The 23630-nt window shown below is 37.7% G+C and overlaps 1 protein-coding gene across 7 annotated transcripts in view; it reads right to left on the bottom strand.

The window, feature by feature from the left end:
* The window catches only part of TTC39B (tetratricopeptide repeat domain 39B), a 157316-nt gene that overhangs the window by 45098 nt on the left and 88588 nt on the right, over positions 1-23630 (bottom strand). For all 7 annotated transcript variants that reach the window (XM_089913211.1, XM_089913208.1, XM_089913212.1 and 4 more), the window contains 9 exons: positions 21185-21252; positions 17942-18006; positions 7308-7413; positions 5870-5935; positions 4216-4324; positions 3581-3648; positions 3436-3495; positions 1830-1991; positions 342-433 (listed from right to left, as the gene is read on the bottom strand). In XM_089913211.1, the coding sequence (XP_089769337.1) occupies positions 342-433; positions 1830-1991; positions 3436-3495; positions 3581-3648; positions 4216-4324; positions 5870-5935; positions 7308-7413; positions 17942-18006; positions 21185-21252 (796 nt within the window). The remainder of the gene's footprint in view (positions 1-341; positions 434-1829; positions 1992-3435; positions 3496-3580; positions 3649-4215; positions 4325-5869; positions 5936-7307; positions 7414-17941; positions 18007-21184; positions 21253-23630) is intronic.

The raw sequence follows: 23630 nt of genomic DNA, 5'->3' as shown, positions 1-23630 counted from the left end.
GGTATGCGGGCCTCTCACCACCGTGGCCTCTCCCGTTATGGAGCACAGGGTCCGGATGTGCAGGCTCAGCAGCCGTGGCTCACGGGCCCAGCCGCTCTGCGGCATGTGGGATCTTCCCAGACCGGGGCACGAACCCGTGTCCCCTGCATCGGCAGGTAGACTCTCAACCACTGCGCCACCAGGGAAGCCCTAAATATATTTTTTAAGAGTTTCTGTATCAAATCAGATAAATTAAAGAAATACGAAGGTGAAGCATGGAAGAGCACTAACGGAAAAAGAAAGTATTTGTGTGTTCCTCTATTCATTCAGGATCTTTGTCATAGAAATAGTGTCTTGCTTACCTAAATAAAGTTACCACATCCTCTTTAGTTGCTACTACATCTTCCTCTGGAAGCATACTCAAAATTGCAGCTTTCAAGAACACATATGTTGCCTTGAGGAAAAGAAAAGCAGCTAGTCAGAGAGCATCCTAGGTACATGACATTGCTATCTTGCAAATCAGGAAAGACCTACAAATCTTCCAGATATAATATTTAAGAGGTATCAAAAATTAAAAAAAAAAAGGAAATGAAGTCTTATATCACCTGTTCCAAATGAGATCAAAACTTTTCACCTAATTTTGGCCATTTTCCTATCACACAACTGTAATGTTCATGGATGAGAAAATGGACAAAATGAAAAAGAGATCATTATCTCATTCCTCCCAACTTTTCGCAAATGGATCAGAATTTTTTTAGAACTCTTTTTTTTTAATTGAAGTATAGTTGATTTACAATATTACATTAGTTTCAAGTGTACAACATAGTGATTCAATATTTTTATAGATTATACACCATTTAAAGTTGTTATAAAATATTGGCTATATTCTCTGTATATTACAACTTTGTATTTTATTTATTTATTTATTTATTTTGCGGTACGTGGGCCTCTCACTGTTGTGGCCTCTCCCGTTGCGGAGCACAGGCTCCGGACGCGCAGGCTCAGCGGCCATGGCTCACGGGTCCAGCCGCTCCGCGGCATGTGGGATCTTCCCGGACAGGGGCATGAACCCGTGTCCCCTGCATCGGCAGGCGGACTCTCAACCACTGCGCCACCAGGGAAGCCCTGTATTTTATTTATTTTATAGCTAGCAGTTTGTACCTCTTAATCTCCTTCCCCTAACTTGCCACACCTGTTGGCATGGCTATTATCAAAAAGACAACAAATAATAAATGTTGATGAGATTGTGGAGAAAAGGGAACCCTAGTATACTGTTGGTGGGAATGTAAATTGGTACAGCCACTATGGAAAACAGAATGAAGGTTCTTCAAAAAATTAAAATAGAACTACCATATGATTCAGCAATTCCATTCCTGGGTATATATCCAAAGAAAAATGAAAACACTAATTCAAAAAGATATGTACATCATAACGTTAATAGCAGCATTATTTACAAAAGCCAAGACATGGAAGCAACCTAAGCGTGCATCAACGGATGAATGGATAAAGAATTAATTTTGATTATTATGAAAAGCCTTGTTATCAGGGTATCAAAAGGTCTACAAACAATTATCAGTACTTGATATTTAATACTTTTTATATATAAGTACAGTTCATCTTCACAGATAAAGCCTCTTTGCTGAAAAAGACTATTTGGATGACTTTTAAAGCACGTAGTGCTGAGGACAGTGGTTATAAACAGCAGGTACTTAATGTCCACTTCGTCCTTTGATGGATCTCTAAGTTGAGAAAACAGTGTCAATATCATACTATGGAACAAACAGTCCTAAATGAAAATCATCCTGTACACTTATTAGCAAACAGATGACATTAATGAAACTGTACTTTACCTTGGACCATTTACTCTCTTTGCAAAGCAGATCTGAATAGTAATATGCCTCCCTCCAGTTTTGTTGGAATACAAAAATCCACATCAGCTCCCAGTAACAGAGATGGTGAAACTGTTTCCATTCTTCTTGAACTGAAATGCATTTTCGAAATATCTCTTGTGCCTATAAGTCAATTGCATAAAGCTGATCATCCAGATATTAGACAAGGAGATAATAACCTAATGGAAAAATACATAAAACACTTTGTACAAAAAGAGCAAAATCATCACTCATTAAACCACTCAATACGACAACACATTCCTTTCCTTACATGCAACAATACAGTTAAATTTTGCCTCTTTATTTAACTTTGTGAGAGGGCCATGGAACTTTATAATGTGGGAGTAGCAAAGTTCCTTTCTTAAGTAAGACGTAAAATGCAGAAGTCCTTTAAGAAAAGATTTGACAATAAATTTAGAACTTCCAGAGGGTAAAATATACCTTAAACAAAGTTAAAGGCAATGGACAGACTGGGAGAAATATCGCTATATGCATAACGGGCAAAGGATCAACCCTTATACAGCAATTTTATAAAATCCTTAAAAAAAGACAAGCAACTCAGTGGGAAAATTGTTTAAAGATTTAAACAGGAAATTAGAGAAAAAGATAATGAGTGGCAAATATACATATGAAGAAATTTTTACACTGGAAAAGATAAATTAAAAAATTAGATGATCATTTTTCAGCCATCACATTGGCAAAAATAAAACAGATAAATAATGACCAGAGTTGGCAAAGAGCACTGAAAACAAGTATTCTCATATCTTTACAGGAGTTTAAATGGACTAGCCTTGTTAGGAGGGCAATTTGTCTGAATTTATCAAAATGCAAACATCTTTGACCTAGAAATCCTCATTATCAGAATCGATCTTATATAAATACACTTTTGCACAGAAATATACACATAATAATGTTTACAACAGCATTATGTATAGTAGCCAAATGTCTATCAATAGTGGACTGCTTTAATAAGTACAGTATATCCATCTCATTGAATGAAACCCAGCCATCAAAAAGAATGAGGAAGATTTAGAAATACTAACCTGGAAAGAAATCCAAGATGTATTGTAAGTAGAAAAAAATCAAATGAAGGAAAAATACATGTTTGACCCCATTTGTGTAGAAGAAAATTGTTCATGAGTATATTTATATAAAAGGCTATTCCCTCTTCTTCTTCAAGGGAATTAGTGAATAATTTCCTTTGATGGGGAGCACACATGTAGTACAGTGGAGTGACCTTTATGCAGGGGCAAGATTCCAAAGTCAATATGTAATACCGAGATGGATAGTAGTCAAAGATCTTTGAAAGCCCCTTAAACTGCCCAACTGTATTTCTATATCCTACCCTGAATTGCCTCAGGTACTTTATGTGCAAATGTAGAGTATATTCAGTAATTTACTATATATCATAGAGTGCATCCACACAATTAACTTTTGGCTTTTTAATTACATATTTTCCCTTTATTTCTGTCTAGTGCATATAGCTGGACTTGCTCATATGGAATGGGTGCACTATGCAACTCCACCATATAGACAGCCCCCCAAATGACCCCTTCAAATAAGTTACCTCTTCCACATTTCCTTTCAGCAGCTCTATCCGGCCATGATAAAACAACATGAGGGAACCCTGCGGAGGGAGAAACAGACTGGTCAATGGTCAACCCTGGTTGATTGATTATGGTTGAAAAAGACACTTGAAATTCTAAGCGTACATTTGGAAACTGCTGGAGGTAGGGTTCAAGGAGACTCTCTGCTTCCGCAACATTCACTTCTCCTGTACCTAGAAATTTAACAGGAAAAGCCTCAGTCTTCAAGAAATGTGGTCGACATTTATAACTATTTCTCCAAATTTCATTAAAATATAGCAAAGACCTATTCATGGAAAACATGAAAACTGTTAATTTGTCATTTTAATATTTGGGAAATAAAAGAAGACAAGTCTCATCTATGACTTTAGTTTAAGAAAGCTCTAGGGCAAATTCTTAGGAGCAGAGGTGGTTGCCTTCAGTTCCTAATTGAAATCTCTGGTTTTAATAGCAATATTGAACTTATTTTAACCAAAACTTTAATTTTCTGCTAAAAAAAGAAATGTAATATGCTAAAAATAGATCACCTTAAACAAGCTTTATAGAATTTTTTAGCTGAGAACAGATTAAAACGAATTTGATGAAAGAAACCCTCCACCCCCTCTGCCAAATGTTACTATGAGAAATGTCACAATTTTTCACTTTTGCTCAAAAAAAAGGTAAATACAGACTACGACCTCTTACTGATTTTTCTAAATTTTTACTTACTCAGATGAAAGATAATCAACTTTCAATGATGTGAAATATAATCCAGTCCTTACCAAGTATCAGGGAGATATAAGTATGAAAAGCTAGTATAGTTAAGCAGCATAGTGGAGACCTCATGCTTCTTCCTAAGGCACCTTCCCGTAACTGCAGGATGCCCAACTCCTATGGGAATTAGAGGCATTTTAGAATGAGAAGAGCATGATTGAAACATCATATTCAGAGACTTTAAAATGCTAGCTCACGGATCCCCACCCTCCATGAAGGTGGGGTTTATTTTTCAAGAGCTTAGAATAGCAGTAGTATCTAACTAGAAGCAAATTTTACATTTTAAACTGGCATAAGACAATCTCCCAAATTCTTATATCACGTGATCTTAGGGAGAGAAAAAGGTAGAGCTCATTTCATAGAAAATGCTGTATTTCTCTTATATAAATATTAATTTATTAAAACATATTGAGGATCTAAGTACAAAATGCTATGGTGGGTATGAATATATACAGTTCTATGTCTTCAAAGATCTTTCCATCAAATAGCGAAGGTAGTACATGAACACATAATTTTATTGGAATATGGCAAGGGCCATAAGAAAGATAAGTAAATGATTATGAAAGTTAGGAATACTTGAGCTTTGTTGGGAGAAGATAAGGGAAAGCTTTGTGGAATAGGTGACATTTATCTCAATCCTAACGGATGGAGAGGCTCTCAAGAGACATTATTTGGGAGGATGCCAGTTGGGGAGGACATCCAAAACAGACACCAGCAGAAGCATGGAAACAGAAAAGCACAGGGTCTATCTGGTGAACAACCATTTCCCCAGTTTAGCAGGAACACTGGTGAAGCAAAAAGGATGGGTAGTAGGCTAGAAGCATTGGATAGAATCAGATCCTAGGGCCCTTGAATCCATGCTATAGTTTGGACTTTATTCAAGGGGCAAGTTGGAGCTACTAAAGAAATAAGGTGGACGATGAATAGTAGCGGGGAAGGGTAACGATGAAATACAGAGTCTGAATAGATAGACCGTATCAGGAAGGGATCACCATAAATACATAATACTTATGGAGAACCTGGACAGTGGAATAAATAGGGAAAAAAATTACAGCTTCTTGTACCTGTTCTCATCTATTTCTCAAAACCTGCTCTCTGGACTAACAGGGACAACTTTTGCAATAAAGCAACTCTGGTAATAGCATATTGAGTGTTATGATTAATAAATGTTATACACTACAAAAACAACCACACAGAACTATAACAAACAAAACTCATGGAAAACAAATTTCCTTGCTTAGTTTTATAGTGAAACGTGTAAAAACAAGGAAAACCAAAACACTGCAACTATGCTTGATCCATACGAATCATAAAATGTTAGACAGGGAAATCTAGCCTAATTTCTTGGTTTTTCAGGAAACTCTGGGGTTGCAAAAATGTTAGGGAAGCATATTTTAACTTCACATGAGTACTAAAGATCCAGCAAGCAGCAATATTAGTAAAACATAAATTTTAATCCCAGAATTTAAATAACAAAGATGAAAATTTTTAACTTTCAATAGAAAAACCATCTCTAACTCCTGAAAAATATAATCAAGACCCAATGCCTCTTTATTGTTCTGAAAACAAATTGCTAGTTATGAGGACATGTTGTATTTCCCTCATATTCAATCAATAACTTTTATTTTCCTTGTCAAAATTAAGAAAAAATTAATTTTGTACCCTATTTCCAGAAAATCCTATAAATTCTAGTAGTCTGATAATCCGTGCTGGTAAAAGGGACAGCATCTGTAAGAAAAAAAATACAAGTGTACTTAGTGTTAATACATCTAACTGTAGATAAATGTTAAACTCTAACCAACTTAAAGTTTTAATGATTCAGTAATATGAAAAATTAGAACCAAGTTTAAACCACTGGACACGTCTCAATCACCACATACTGCACCTAGTATAATCATTACTTGTGACTTAATTTCATTTAGTTAAGACAATACACCTAAAAAGTTAAAAACAAAACAAAACAAAAAACCTGGCTTTTTCAGAATGCTCTAAAGAACACTTGCTCCTTTCATGTGGGTTGATAAAGTGATGAGAAGATAACCCCCAGTGTCCACCTCCAAAGTGTTTCTTTTAGCATCCTTTTCCAAAAGCAAAAGTCTGTTGTATTCTTCATATATGCAGGCATGACCCAGAAGTAGACACCTACAGCACTACAGCCCCTCTCTGGGACATCCCTAAAGAGTAGGATAAAGGGAAGTCCTCTCAGGGCAGAACTTTGAGCAGTGCCCTCTTTGTTCACTTTGCTTGGAAGGAGAAATGGCCATATATGCAATTATTTACTGATTCATGGGTGGTTGCCAATGGTTTGGTTGGATGGTCAGGGCTTTAGAAAGAACATGATCGGAAAATTGATGACAAGGAGCTCTGGGAAAGAGGTATACAGACAGACCTCTCAGAATGGGCAAAAAATGTGAAGATATTTGTGTCCCATGTGAATGTTCACCAAAGGCTGACCTCAGCAGAGGAAGATTTTAATAATCAAGTCGATAGGGTGATTCATTTTGTGGACACTAACCAGCCTCTCTCCTCAGCCACCTCCGTCATCAACCAATTGGCTCATGAACAAAGCGGCCACGGTAGTGTATACACTTATGTGTGGGATTCCCTTTACCACTTAATTTTCTCACCCATTCCAGTCAAACCTTAATAAAATATCAAAATATCTAAATAATATAGCAATTGGACAGATATCTACTCAAACCCTTCATCTACCCCAGAGCTTCATCATCCCTCAAACTGTATTGTTCCCTCACCTATTTTCAATTTCAGAGCCACCATTGCTATAGCACTAATATTTCTGATGTGGAAATAGAACTGAATTTCAAGCTCTTTATTACCAAAAAATGTTACTAGTCCATTCAGAGAGCTGCATGCTTCCCTTATTATACAATCGAAAACTATTCTGAGCATGTACAGAACTTTACAGCACATTCTGGCCAAAGCCCCCACTGGTTCACAGCACAAGAAGACTGATCCCACTGTAGCCACTTGCCAACCAAACCCAGGTAGTGGTTCAGGGTGAGGTTCAAATGCAGTAGCAGAGGCACTGAAAACCTAAGGTTCTTGTACAAAAGATTCTGGTTGCTTTCTGATCACTTACCAAATTAAAGGCCCCTATTCCAAGCTTGACGCCACCTTCAAACTCATAGAAGAACCGCTGCTCAATTTTGTTCTTCTGAATTACGTGCAGGATAGAAAGACATTCTCTGGATTGAAGAAAACAGTTATACTGTAAGTTTACTATGACACTGAAAGCTAATTTTAAGTCAAATTTTGCATTTACATACCATAAGATAAATGTCATTAGCCAAAATACTAGAGAATTTTTAAGGGGATGATGCTGTGCTGAGTTTACTCTTTTTTTCTTTTTTTAGTTTGCCAATATTTTATTTTATTTTTTAATACATCTTTATTGGAGTATAATTGCTTCACAATGGTGTGCTAGTTTCTGTTGTACAACAAAGTGAGTCAGCCATATGCATACATATATCCCCATATCCCCTCCCTCTTGAGCCTCCCTCCCACCCTCCCTATCCCACCCCTCTACTGGGTAATCATCATTAAGGAAAAATGACACACTCATTTCTACACTGTTTATCAGGACCAATCTTTCTGGGCTTAAAGCAAAAGAGGGTTCAAATATCAGCAAGCATGACTCAGGAGCCATAGGACCGCAGGACTGTGATCTCACAGTTTCCCAGCAATGTGTTAGAGGAGACTTCCTAGGAATGCTCAGTCTCTCAGCTGTTGTGCACACTTCAGCAACCTACCTTCCACTGAGTAACTGAGGTGCTACAGACAAAAAGACTTGAATTTCAGCATGATCACCATGGTCTCAAATAGACCAAAATAAAATTCACGACTAGGAAAGATTGAAAGAGGAAAGCAAGCTCAATCACAATTGCCTGCAACTGTCCTCTTATTTTTCCCTCTTCCATCCAAGCCAATCTTTCTGATTTCTCACTTTAATTAATTTTCTATGCATTTTCCTCTTTCCCTTCACATCTTCGAAAGGCAAATACTTAATTAGAGAAATGCAGATGAAAACAATGACAAAGATGTAAAAACTGGCAATAACCAGAAATTGCTTATCAAACTGACAGATATATTTTTTAAAGGTAGTAAGAAATAGCCAGATATTATGTATCACCTGGTGTGATGCACTTATAAATCATGCAATTTCACTTATGATGTATTCTAGCCAAATGCATCTAACCTGAATCTAGCTTACAGGAAATATAAGGGGCTACAGGAATGCTATGGACTGAACTATATTTCCCCCAAATTCATATGTTGAAGCTCTAATCCCCCCCGTCCAGTGTGACTGTATTTGAAGACAGAGATTTTAGGAAGTAATTAAGGATAAATGAGGTCATAAGGGTGGGGTCCTCCTCTGATAAGCTTGGTGGACTTATAAGAGGAAGGTCTCTCATTGCCATGTGAGGACACAGTGAGAAGGTGGCTGTCTGCAAGCCAAGAAGAGAGCCCTCACCAGAACCTGATCATGCTGGTACAGATCTTAGACTTTCATCCTCCAGAACTGTGAAGAAATAAATTTCTGTTGCTTATGCCATCCAGTGTATGATATTTTGTTATGGCAGCCTGAGCTGACTATGACAAGGAACAAGCTAAATGAAAACTCAAGGAAGCCACCAAACAAATCTGTGCATATCCTGCAGGACAAATGGGTTGGGCTTTTCAACAACTCTCATGAGTATAAAGACTCTTCTAGAATAAGATGTATTTAATGAAAATAAACACTGGATGCTCAAGACAGTCTTGGGTTGGATCCTGGTGCTGACATTCCAGCAGTAAAAGAGATTTGGGGCCAACAGGCAAAATTTGAAGATGGATTGAGTATTACATGAAATGAAGACTTGTTGACACGAAAAAGATCATTAACTGAAAAAAGCAGGTTAAAAAATAGTACATACAGTGTGATCTCATTTTCATTTAAAAAAAGATATATCTTTAGATACATGTAGAAAATATTCTGAAAGAATATATACTAAGGTGTTAACAGCCATAATCACTGGGTGATAAGTATATGGGGTGTGTGTGTATTTTAATATTTGCTCATTCACGTTTTCCTATTTTCCAAAATATATATGCCACTTTTGTGATAAAAACCATTATTTTTATTTTTTAAATGGAAAACCAGTGCTGGCAAAGGTAAGAACAAATAGACACATTCATTTATTTCTGGTAAAATGGTAGTTATAGTAAAGAGGTTGGCAACCTATTGGAACATAGCCACACCCATTTACTTATAGTCTATGGCTGCTTACACCTTGCGGTCATAGAGTTGAGTAGTTGGGACAGAGATCTTACGTCCCACAAGCCTAAACACTTACTGTCTGGTATTTTTAGAAAAAGTTTGCCAATCCAATATATAGCAATATATATATATTGCCAATGCAATATATATCAGAAATCTTACACACATGCATACCTTTGAACCAACAAATCTAATTTTATTCTAAGGAAATAGCATGGATACACACAAAACTTGACCTATAAGGAAAGATACTGTATTACTACCTATAATAAAAATTTATAAACAAACTAAACAGGCAACAACCGGAAATTGGTTACGAAGACAGTTGCATGCATGCATACATTTATACATACACATGTAGTATATCCAACTAGTGGAATACTATTTCAGTGGAATAGTGGAAAGCCATGATGAATTAAAAATACTTAATGACCTAAAATTTTCTGACATGAAGTGAAAAAGGAAATTTCAAAATGACACAAAGCATATAATTTCACTGTATAAAAAGATAATTATATATGCTTATATACATTCACAAAAATTCAAATGTCAAAATATCAACAGGATGGCAGGATATGCATATTATGTTCAGAGTTATTTTCTGTGTAAATGTTCTATTTGCTGATAATAGATGATTATTACAAAATGCTCAAATAATATGGAGAAACCCTAAGTGTCCCTACACAATCATCCCACAGAGAGACGGTCACTGTTAACAGCCTGGTACATAATTTTCTAGCTGTTTTTATGCTCTACTAAGAATGCAATCTTTAGAAAACACAAATGGGATCACATAGTATATACTCCTCAATAGATTATATTGACAATTTTCCATGAAAATGCATGAAAGCTATCTTATTCTTTAACAAGTGCATATTATTCCATTCTATGGAATAATTTATTTAACCAAATTCCTATTCTTAAATTTTCAAGTTGTTTCAAAATATTCCATATTACAAATAATGCTGCTAAGAGTGTTCTTATACCTTCATCAAGTACTTTCCTATATCAAGTACTATAACTATATTTATACCATCCTAACTGTTCATAGGATACATTCTTAGAAAAAGAACTTCTGAGATCGAAGGTGATGCATATTCTTAATTTTGGTATATACTGCCAGAACATCCTTCATAAAAACTCTTATCAGTTTAGACCCCCACCAACCTATGAGTTTCTCACATTGTCATTTGCCCTGAGTCATTTATATCACATTTCTATTTGTATTTTTTATTACGGGATATTTTTGCCATGATGAAAATTTAAATGTTTATTTGGTCAAGTTAGTCTTCTATGGTTTCTGATTTTATGTCACACTTTAAAAGGCTTCTGAAATTGACATCATATATCTACAGATATGACACACTGAGAAGGACGCCACATCACTTCTATAGTATTCTTGCCATAGAAAAATCTGAATTTAATCATTAAGCAACATTAGATAAGTCCACCTTGAGCAATGGTCTAAAAAATACCTGCCCAGTATTCTTCAAAAATGTCAAGGTCCTGAAAGACAAAGAAAGACTGAGGGACTGTTCCAGATTAAAACTGACTAAGGAGACGTAACAACTAAATGTGACATCCAGGATCCTGGAGTGAATCCTGGACTAGAATAAGGACACTGGTGGGACAATTAGAAAAATTTGAGTAAAGTCAATGAAGTAGTTAATAATATTATATCAATGTTTGTTTCCTGGTTTTAATAATTATACTGTGGTTCTATAAGATGTTAACATTTGTATATTGGAAGAATATATGAAAATTCTTTGTAAAAATTCTGGAATCATTTCAAAGTGAAAAATTTTTAAATAAATCAAAAGTTTAAAGGCCTTTGTATTTTAGGACTATAAAAAGACTTTCCTATGTTTTTGCTTGTACTCTTCCAAAAACATTTTAATATTAAATCTATATGGAATGTATCATTTTTTTTATTTTTTGAATTTTATTTATTTTTTTATACAGCAGGTTCTTATTAGTCATCAATTTTATACACATCAGTGTATACATGTCAGTCCCAATTGCCCAATTCATCACACCACCACCCCCAACCCCCCGCCGCTTTACCCCCTTGGTGTCCATACGTGTGTTCTCTACATCTGTGTCTCAATTTCTGCCCTGCAAACTGGTTCAACTGTACCATTTTTCTAGGTTCCACATATATGCGTTAATATATGATATTTGTTTTTCTCTTTCGGACTTACTGAAGGAACAGTTTGTTAGTATTCTGCTGAGGATTTTTGCATCTATATTCATCAGTGATATTGGTCTGTAATTTTCTTTTTTTGTAGTATCTTTGGTTGGTTTTGGTATCACGGTGATGGTGGCCTCATAGAATGAGTTTGGGAGTGTTCCTTCCTCTGTAATTTTTTGGAAGAGTTTGAGAAGGGTGGGTGTTAGCTCTTCTCTAAATGTTTGATAGAATTCACCTACGAAGCCATCTGGTCCTGGACTTTTGTTTGTTGGAAGATTTTTAATCACAGTTTCAACTTCACTATTTGTGATTGGTCTGTTCATATTTTCTATTTCTTCCTGGTTCAGTCTTGGAAGGTTATACCTTTCTAAAAATTTGTCCATTTCTTCCAGGTTGTCCATTTTATTGGAATAGTTGCTTGTAGTAGTCTCTTACGATGCTTTGTATTTCTGTGGTGTCTGTTGTAACTTCTCCTTTTTCATTGCTAATTTTATTGATTTGAGTCCTCTCCCTCTTTTCTTGATGAGTCTGGCTAACGGTTTATCAATTTTGTTTATCTTCTCAAAGAGCCAGCTTTCACTTTTATTGATCTTTGCTATTGTTTTCTTTGTTTCTATTTCATTTATTTCTGCTCTGATCTTTATGATTTCTTTCCTTCTGCTAACTTTGGGGGGTTTTTGTTCTTCTTTCTCTACTTCCTTTAGGTGTAAGGTTAGATTGTTTATTTGAGATTTTTCTTGTTTCTTGAGGTAGGCCTGTATAGCTATAAACGTCCCTCTTAGAAATGCTTTTGCTGCATCCCATAGGTTTTGGATTGTCGTGTTTTCATTGTCATTTGTCTCTAGGTATTTTTTGATTTCCTCTTTGATTTCTTCAGTGATCTCTTGGTTGTTTAGTAATGTATTGTTTAGCCTCCATGTGTTTGTGTTTTTTTCTTCTTTTTCGCTGTTATTCATTTCTAATCTCATAGTGTTGTGGTCAGAAAAGATGCTTGATATGATTTCCATTTTCTTAAATTTACTGAGGCTTGATTTGTGACCCAAGATGTGACCTATCCTAGAGAATGTTCCATGTGCACTTGAGAAGAAAGTATAATCTGCTGTTTTTGGATGGAATGTCCTATAAGTATCAATTAAATCTATCTGGTCTACTGTGTCATTTAAAGCTTGTGTTTCCTTATTAATTTTCTGTTTGGATGATCTGTCCATTGGTGTAACTGAGGTGTTAAAGTCCCCCACTATTATTGTGTCACTGTCAATATCCTCTTTCAGAGCTGTTAGCAATTGCCTTATGTATTGAGGTGCTCCTATGTTGGGTGCATATATAATTGTTATATCTTCTTCTTGGATTGATCCCTTGATCATTATGTAGTGTCCTTCCTTGTCTCTTGTAACATTCTTTATTTTAAAGTCTATTTTATCTGATATGAGTATTGCTACTCCAGCTTTCTTTTGATTTCCATTTGCATGGAATATCTTTTTCCATCCCCTCACTTTCAGTTTGTATGTGTCCCTAGGTCTGAAGTGGGTCTCTTGTAGACAACATATATATGGGTCTTGTTTTGTATCCATTCAGCAAGCCTGTGTCTTTTGGTTGGAGCATGTAATCCATTCACGCTTAAGGTAGTTATCGATATGTATCTTCCTATGACCATTTCCTTAAGTGTTTTGGGTTTGTTTTTGTAGATCCTTTTCTTCTCTTGTGTTTCCCACTTAGAGAAGTTCCTTTAGCATTTGTTGTAGAGCTGGTTTGGTGGTGCTGAATTCTCTTAGCTTTTGCTTGTCTGTAAAGCTTTTGATTTCGCCAATCAAATCTGAATGAGATCTTTTCCGGGTAGAGTAATCTTGGTTGTAGGTTCTTCCCTTTCATCACTTTAAGTATATTATGCCACTCGCTTCTGGCTTGTAGAGTTTCTGCTGAGAAATCAGCTGTTAACCTTATGGGGGTTCCCTTGTATGTTATTTGTCATTTTTCCCTTGCTGCTTTCAATAATTTTTCTTTGTCTTTAATTTTTGCCAATTTGATTATTATGTGTCTCGGCGTGTTTCTCCTTGGGTTTATCCTGTATGGGACTCTCTGTGCTTCCTGGACTTGGGTGGCTATTTCCTTTTCCACGTTAGGGAAGTTTTCGACTATAATCTCTTCAAATATTTTCTCTGGTCCTTTCTCTCTCTCTTCCCCTTCTGGGACTCCTATAATGCGAATGTTGTTGCATTTAATGTTGTCCCAGAGGTCTCTTAGGCTGTCTTCATTTCTTTTCATTCTTTTTTCTTTATTCTGTTCCGCAGCAATGAATTCCACCATTCTGTCTTCCAGGTCACTTATCCGTTCTTCCGCCTCAGTTATTCTGCTATTGATTCCTTCTAGTGTAGTTTTCATTTCAGTTATTGTATTGTTCATCTCTGTTTGTTTGTTCTTTAATTCTTCTAAGTCTTTGTTAAACATTTCTTGCATCTTCTCGATCTTTGCCTCCATTCTTTTTCCGAGGTCCTGGACCATCTTCACTATCATTATTCTGAATTCTCTTTCTGGAAGGTTGCCTATCTCCACTTCATTTAGTTGTTTTTCTGGGGTTTTATCTTGTTCCTTCATCTGGTACATAGCCCTCTGCCTTTTCATCTTGTCTATCTTTCTGTGAATGTAGTTTTTGTTCCACAGGCTGCAGGATTGTAGTTCTTGATTCTGCTGTCTGCCCTCTGATGGATGAGGCTATCTAAGAGGCTTGTGCAAGTTTCCTGATGGGGGGGACTGGTGGTGGGTAGAGCTGACTGTTTCTCTCTGGAATGTATCTTTTATAGTCTTTTTTCCAAAACGAAGAGCCAATTTTCCCAAAACCATTTATTAAAGTACCCATATTTTCCCACTGATTTTAAAGAGATTTATGTATATATAGGTTTTTAGTATGCTTTGAATTCCCTGGTATATGTACGTGTGTGTACACAGAAGTGCATGCATAATGTGCATGCACACATGCATGCACACGCACGCACACACGTACACGTGCACACGCACACACACACACACACACACACACACACACACAAGAGTTTCTAAGCCCTATGTTCCATTCCACTGATATATATTTCTGTGCCATTACAAGACTATTTTAATTCCTTTGGTTTTTAAGTTTTGATGACTGAAAAAGCAATCAACTCTTTAACATTCTTTTATATCTTCAAAAAAATATTTCAAGAGGAAAAGTAAAAACAATATATCAGGTTCCCAAAATCCACTCCCTTCCAGGATTTTGAATGGAATATAATTTTATGAAATCATTTTGGGTAAAAGCATCTCTTAAAATACTAAATCTTCATTCTGCTTCCAGTAATGGCAGAGTGGCTTATATTAGATTAACCCTCCCACGGATAACAATTATAAACTCTGGACAAAATGCAAAGTACATATTTAAAATATATTGGTAGGCACTGGAAACTGAAGAAAAAAGTAATGGGAAACTGGAGAAGGGTTGAAATTTGAAAAAAGAGAACAACTCTTGAAGGAACCTTAAGTTTATATGGCTAGTCACCTGGAAGTACTCCCCAGTACGCTTGGTGCGGGGTGCCTAGAACTTACACAGAAAGCCACAGTCTTATTGGCTTCAAAAGGAGCACAGAGTTCAAATCTGCCAGAGTACCTATAAGGTAATGGGGGAATTTTCAGATAGGAGAGAACCACATAGGAGGGAAACACCAAAATCAGTGTTAGAATTCCACTCAAATTCTTGGCTGATTCATGAACTATGTGAGCACTGGGGACACTCCAAAGAAAAGCAGAGACAAGACAGAAGAAGTAATGGAACCAAGATTTCAGATGCTGCCCACTACCAAAGAGTAAGAGTATGGGCTCTAAGTCTAGTCAAGTCAAATGCTTCCCAGAGCAAGAATCAGCACTATTCTGAGAAAGAAAACACAACCTAGAGTCTCTACAATGTATCACTATCTAGTGTACAATCAAAAAATTATTGACTTGATAACAGAAAAACATGACATATAGTCAGGAGAAAAAGCAGGCAATAGAAACTGACCCCAAGACAGCCCAGATGTTGAGATAATGTCTAATCTGAAGAAAACAATTTTTTTTAATGAACAGCAGCTCAGTGACCTATTGAACAAAATCAGGTGACTAACATGTAATTGGGGTCTCAGAAGGAGAAAAGTGAGAATGGAGCAGAAAAAAATACTTGAAGAAATAATAGCTACACATTTCTCAAAGCCATACTTAAGCACATCAGTCAATGTGCTAAGAATAAAAAATACAAGTCTTCAAAGTAGTCAGAAGAAATGACAAATTACAGACAAGGGAAAAATAATTAAAATAACAGCTGACTTATGATCAGAAACAATAGAGGTTATAATACAATGGATCGACAGTTTTAAAGGGGCAAAAGAAGAAAAGAAAAAGAAAACCTTGTAACTCGAGAATACTATACTGAGCAAAAACAGCCTTCAAAAATAAAGATGTGGGCTTCCCTGGTGGCGCAGTGGTTGAGTGTCCACCTGCCGATGCAGGGGACACGGGTTCGTGCCCCGGTCCAGGAAGATCCCACGTGCCGCAGAGCAGCTAGGCCCGTGAGCCATGGCTGCTGAGCCTGTGCTCTGCAACGGGAGAGGCCACAACAGTGAGAGGCTCGCGTACCGCAAAAAAATAAATAAATAAAAAATAAAGATGGGGCTTCCCTGGTGGCGCAGTGGTTGAGAGTCCACCTGCCAATGCAGGGGACATGGGTTCATGCCCCGGTCCAGGAAGATCCCATATGCCGCGGAGCGGCTGGGCCCGTGAGCCATGGCTGCTGAGCCTGCGAGTCCGGAGCCTGTGCTCCTCAACGGGAGAGGCCACAACAGTGAGAGGCCTGCGTACCGCAAAAAAAAATAAATAAATAAATAATAAAGATGTTTTCAGGTAAATGAAACAGTAAGAATTAATGAAAGTAGACACACACTGTAAGAAATATTAAAAGAAATGCTTCAGTCTGAAATTAGACAGGAATGAATGAACACCAAAAACGGTAAATATATGGGTTAATAGTGAAGACCATGACATAAAATTGTTTAAAGCAAAAGGTGGGTACCACTCTATGGGGTGTGTAATATACATAGGTGTACTATTGTAAGAATAGTATAAAAGACAACAGGTGGTAAATGAAACTATACTTTTGCAAAGTTCTTATACTTGTGCAATGGTACAGTATTAACTGTAAGTTGACTATGATAAGTTAAGAAGGCTATTATAATCACTAGAGCAAACACTTAAAAAAATTAAAGAGGGCTATAGCTAAGAAAACAATGGAAGGATTCCACTGGAACACATATACATATTTTTTTTTAATTTAAAGCAAAAGAAGGCAGAAAAATAAGGGGGGGGACAAATAAGGCAAAGGAAAAAAGCAAAATGGTACTCACAAGTGCAAACATATTAACTGTCACACTGAGTAAAGAAGCAAGACCAAATTAAGCATGTTTACAAAAAATGCAAATTAAATACAAAAACAAAGATAGGTTTAAAGTAAAAGAATATATGCCATGCAAATACTAATTATAAAAAAGCATGAGTAGCTTTATTAATATCAGACAAAACAGATTTCAAGACAAGGAATATTATAAGGAGTTACATAGGAACATTTTATAATGATGAAAGATTAATTCATTAGGAAGATAAAACAATTAAAATATATATAAGCCCAATAATAGAGGTTCTAAATATACAAAGCAAATACTGACAGAACTAAAGGGAGAAATGGATGACTCCAGAATCAAAGCTGAAGATTTTTAACTCTGTGAGTAAAGGATAGGACAGCTAGATAAAAATCAGTAAGGATATAGAAGATGTGAATGACACTATGGTCCACTTTAATTGAACATCTGAATCACTGCAGAACTTCATTGGAGCAGTGATGTTCTAGAGTCTGGACCAAAGACATACCTGTACATACCTGTCATTTTAAATTTATAAATTGTTTTTAGGAGAGAGAAACTAAGATTATCTAATCAGAAATTATGTAAGTACTTTTCTTTACAGCTATTTTTCTTTTAAAACTGCATTTAAACTTAAATTGTGTTGTCCTATGGCATTGAATACACCTCAGTAAGCCAAAAATCAAGTGCACTTTTACCAACACGAAATTTTAAAAAACATAGTCATACTGACTGAGAACTTTGAAGTACAAAATGGTACATAGTACAAGAATCACTTAGAAACCACAAGAACGTGGTCAAAAAGGTACAAACCCTGTTAAAATATTTTTTATAAATCTTAATTTTTAACTTACTTATATATTTGGTAACTTGTTCTAATTTTGAGTCCACCTTTGATGAAGTTGATCATATTTTCATCCTGAAAACAATTAAATAATTAGATCATTTAGCAAAAGATTCTTAAACTGTCCCCATAGCTGTGTAGCTGCGTGATTAGAACAAAACACTATCTTTTGAGGATATGATTTTTAAATTAAACCATTCTTCTTGCTTTACATCTGAAATGCTTTTTTGTCATTTTTCTTCCAAGTTAGAGGACAACAAAAAGGAAACATTTCTTAAATCCTTGCATTACTTTAAGGAAGTAAGGAAGTAATCCTCATCAATTTGGGGCCATAAAGGTTAGTCCAAACGTACTTCAATAAACATCATGAACTACTGAGCAACTTTCTTCTGGGTTCAATGGAATTCAAAATGGCTGACTTTAAGGATATGCTCCAAGGACTTTCCTGTCTGTCTTACTCCAAGTAATGGGATTATGGTTCTTCTTTAGGGGGGACTTTAGCAGGCAGTCTATTTAACATTGTGAATTTCATTCATATACATTTCCAGACCACAGATAACTGATTTGGATTGTAAAGTTGTTGTCACTTATATGAAATACTGTTTAGGGGAAAAGAGATCACTTCTCTTTGCCTGATGGTCATCACCCATAAAACTGGGTCAGCTGGCCTAAATGAATTACCTTTTTAGGGTGAGTATTCTAGGATTCCAAGAGTCTCCTATTAAAGCATATCAAATAACTGCTTGAGGGCTTCCCTGGTGGGGCAGTGGTTGAGAGTCCACCTACCAATGCAGGGGTCACAGGTTCGTGCCCCGGTCCAGGAGGATCCCACATGCTGCGGAGCGGCTGGGCCCGTGAGCCATGGCCACTGAGCCTGCGCGTCTGGAGCCTATGCTCCGCAACGGGAGAGGCCACAGCAGTGAGAGGCCCACGTACCGCAAAAAATAATAATAATAAAAATTAAAAAATAATAACTGCTTGGAAGATGTTACTCTAATAGAAGGTGCTAATGGAGATACTCCCACGCTTTTCTAGTCCGTTAATATCAGAAAGATGCTCTGGTATTGATTTCCTGTGCACTTGAGCATCCTTCCAAAACAAAAGAAGAACTAATTTTAGTTTGTTAATGTCATCAGTTACTTAAATACTTAATCTTTAAATTATTAAAAGAATCAATAAATGTAAAATTCACTATGCAATTTAAATGTTTATTTTCTGATTTTAAGGAATCTTATGGTTACACAAGTTCCAATACTGGCCAGGAAAGAATTTCTTCAATTGGATTCAAATCTGCCTCAAATAAGAATATTTCATTTCAGAATTCACCAAACATTTGCTGAATGCCTATTTTACAGCAGGCACCCAAACACAAAATCAGACAAAAGCAACACAACTCGCTAAGGGATGAAGACATGCATGGATGGAGACATGTGGGGGATGTCATGACAGCACAAAGGTGGGCGGGGATGTGAAGAGGTCCACAAAAGCCTCCTGGAAGCATCAATGCTTAAAGCACACACATACACACACACACAAAAAAAAGATTGGGAAGTAACCAGCTGAAGGAAGGAAGGCAAGGTAGGTATGAACTTTGCAAGCAAAAAAAAAAACCCTCAGGGAAGCATTCAAGACCCTGGTGTGCTTGGCTTGGCCATCTGTGCGTATATAACTCAGTACTGCTGCAGAAACCTACTGCAAAAAAGGGAATGACTAAGGAATAAGAAAGCTACCTGTGCTGTACCTGTGCCACTCAAGTATGCAACATACCTGCCAGTAGCAGTTGAGGACATTGGTAAGAGGGGAGTAGGGAACTGGTGGGGAGATACCAGTTTGGTTAGAAAAAGCCTTCCCCATGTGTGATATTCTGATACAGAACCACTGCCATAGTCAATGAGGGCTACTAAATGCTGAAGCAGAGACATGCCCAGGTGAAATTCTCATCTTTGAGAGGGTGCACAATTGCACAATGGAGAGTGAGCTGGAGGGAAGAGAAACTACAGACCGAAGGTCCCTGGGTTGCCATGCAGTCTAGGGAAGAGCTGACAAGCCCCCCACTAGAACAATTGTAGTCAGAATAAAGAGGAAGAGACGGAGCTGATAAACCTTGAAAAGGTAAAAGCAGCACGACCACGAGCCTGGCTGGATACAGAGGCATGAGGAAGAGGGGAACCATGGATATCTCCCAGATGTTGAACTACAAGCCCCCCAGACATAAAAAACAAAAAATTTTCAAATCAATGATTTTATTATCAAATTATCATTTGAAAAACACATCAGAAAAAACTGGGGGCCTCCGTGACTAGCCTTATGTTTACTGAGGCAGTAAGACTGTTGTTTTCAACCAGCCGTCATAATAGGTGGGGTTTTAGGAAACAGGGCCCTACACCAGATTGACTTAATTTTACTTAACCAGAATCCAACCTAAGAGGTCACCCTCCAGAAAAAGAGAAAAGCAACTCTCAATTCAATGTAAATCATTGAGATTGAGGAAGATTTTCCAACTTACAGTTGAATTTCTGCCCCCTTACAATCTCCACCCCACTTCTACCCCACTTGTATCCATCACCGCCACCTGTGTGGCCACCATGTTAAAATCCATATTTTTTAGAAGAACTGGAAGCTACAATGACAGGCAAGGTACTGATGGTAACAATTCCGGGAGGTGAAATTTAAATGCCCCATGAGAAAAGGAGTCATTGTTTTGTTTAGTGACTTTTTTTAACTGCTCTTCCAAAATAAGAAATAAAAGAAAGGGGAATGAAAATACAAAGAGCGGGGAAATAAAATCTGAGGTATACATGGGAAGTTTGGCTCTCGACGCATGCATAACTAAGCTTTGCTGAAGCATCTGATGCAAGAAGGGAACAGCCAAGGATGCTGAAGCCTCCTCCAGCCGGTCACTCCTGTGTGCAGCCCTCCACCATTAGCAAGCACGAAGAGGGATAACCTCACAGTTCTCATACAGAGCAGCATCCTGAAATTAGGTGAGGTAGTTGCAAGACAGCTTCTTCAAAAGGCAGTGGTTGCCAATAAAGCGAAGTTCAAAACAGAATTTTAAGTGCATTTGAGTAGGAAAAAAAAAAAAAACCCAGGGTCTTCTTTCAGCCAAAGTTTATCAGTAATAACAAATATCTTTCACTACGACTCTAAGTCAAAAGAACTGAAGCACTGACATAGAATGAGCCACATTTCTTCTATGTCGTACTTGGCAGGCTTCCCGGGCGACGCTGATTCTAAGCCAAATGTTCATTACCTGCACAAACGTGAGGGCTGCTTTCTGTAGGAGGCACTCGGCATAACAGATTTCGGCATGCATTTCCTCTATTAAAGACAAATAAAAATATATTAAGGAAAATCCCATATCCACAGTAACTGCTCTGAGATGTTCAGAAAAGACGGGTAGATAAATGAGCCCAAGGGAGACAATAAAAACCTAGGTTGCTTTGGTGCTTCCATAAAAGTGGAATGCTGACCTCAGTTCTCAGGCCCTCAGCAAGAATTTTCCAGAATGCATGAAATGCTTTGGGGAAGTTATCTTTGGCTCCATTCACATATAACTGCCAAGAGTCAGGCCCCTGGTGTCAAAGGCCCAAACTCAGCTCACCAAAATGTAAAAACCAAAATGTAAAAGCACTTCTTGGAAAAAAGGAAACCACTTATCTTTTAACTTAACGGGAACAGGCAAGTTTAACACAGTTATAGATTGGAAATCTAACTTAAATATACTAATTCTACCTTCTAAAACATGAAGGCATGATAGTCATGACAATGGTTAGGCATGCTATTAACTTGAAGAGAAAGCAGTAATTCCCTAGGGTTCTGGGAAAAAGAACTGGCCTGCATGCCCAACTCATGACTCCTCATTCAGGGAAGACTTGATGTAAAAAAGTTCACACTAGCACAGTTTGGGGCTATTTGGATCACTGAGATATCTAGTGCAGGAACAAGGCACTCACAAAAGGGCTACATAAAACTACGTATGTATCCCTGGGACACGTGGAGTGCCCCCAAAACATGTGGCCTATCCATGATACCTGCAGAGATCGGGGAGGGAGAAATCTTTGCATTTTCTTTTTTTTTTTTTTTTTTTTTGCATAAACAAAATCAGCAGATTCCCGTTTTATCCATGGGATGCAAACTGGTGTGTTATTTAAGTAAATGAGCTTTGGGGTATTTCACGGCCTAGGTGGCAGGGAAGGCCCTGCCACGTACTAGTTGTAGAACCTCGAGCAAGCTACCCTCCCTCTCTCTGCTGGTTTCTTTGTTCCTAAAGTCCAGCTAATGACATCTCTACTTCAGAGCAGAAGAATTCAACCAGGTGCTGCCTGTGAAGCTCACTGAGCAGAGTAAGCCCTCAATATGCGTCAGCTACTTTCACTAAGATTACTGCCCTTGGTCCATGTCACGCTTTTTGCCAAAATTTCAGAAAGTAGAACATCTTTATGTGATGTAAGTGACTGAAAAACGGGGTATCTCTGTGTTAATGGGAACATTGTTGAATCTAACTGGATAAGAACTAGTGCTTTATTGCTTTCACTTACACACACAGGACCCCTCCCGACCACACACACTCACATACACACACACACACTCACACACACACACACACACACACACACTACTAGTTCTCACAAACAGGTTCACCTTCCTGCCACGCTCATATTCCAAAGGCTGATTTACAAAGAAGCAACAATGCAACTAAGATCTTCCAACAGCACGCATAAGATGGGGCCAGACGCACAACAGGCCAAAGTGGAGGAGCTGCGGCCCCCGCGCAGTCTGGCAGCATCAGCAGCCACAGTCTCCGTCCTTCGGAACACCTCACCTCCACGTGTGCCCCTGAATTTTCTCCGTGTGTTCAGTGGGAGAAAAACTGGTAACTTTTATTTTTACAGACTCACTTGAATATCCTCCTTCCAGGGAAACTTGTAACAAAGTGGGAATTGTTAGTAATTATTCACTTTGAAAGCCTGCTCAGTAACCCAGATGGCTGGCTTGGGGCCTGTGCCAAGAAGGCAGGGAAGCGGCTGCTGGGAGAGAAGCAACATGAGCAAAGGCAAGGAGCACGGAGCCCTGCGTGGCAAGTCCAGCGGTGCACCTTTGGCTGAAGCGCGAGGTGGGTACAGGGACGAGTGGGCAATGGGCCTGGAAATGTAAGTCGGGGCTGAATTATGGACGACCTTGAATATCAGAGTGTGGGCTTCATTTGGTAGACAACGGTGAGTCCTTGCAGACATCTGAGCAGAAGGGCAGATGGATCAGAGTTAAGCTAAAGATGGACAAGGCAAAGAGCAGCACAAACGACGTAACAAGAAGCCAGAGATAAAAGGGAAGAAAGTTTGAACTCTGTATTCTGCGCGTAAGGAATCTTCATATGAAATTCCTTGCACATCCTAAGCACTGTATATAAACATCGGTTTTTAAAGCAATTTGAAAGCCATTTAGGGCAATATGCCAGCCATGAGGAAGGAAGAATGGGTGTGTCCCATGTTAAACCCACAAAAAGTTTAATTAAATATCCTCACTCCTGTAGAAAACCAGCCATTCAAGGATGGAAATGGAAATTACCAAGAGGAAAAACAAAGTGCACCCTAAATCCACAATGTTTTGACATGCTCCCTTGAACACAAAGTCTGTTTGGGTTGCAGCAACAGCCAAACTCATTAGGAATAAATGCAATTTAATTTATAAAAGTCTTA

The sequence above is a fragment of the Delphinapterus leucas genome, chromosome 6 (genome assembly GCF_059928025.1).
Source record: "Delphinapterus leucas isolate spDelLeu-1000000601 "Yukka" chromosome 6, BTC_Dleu_Yukka2, whole genome shotgun sequence".
Lineage (NCBI taxonomy): Eukaryota > Metazoa > Chordata > Mammalia > Artiodactyla > Monodontidae > Delphinapterus > Delphinapterus leucas.
This window is presented reverse-complemented; position numbering and strand designations above follow the sequence as displayed.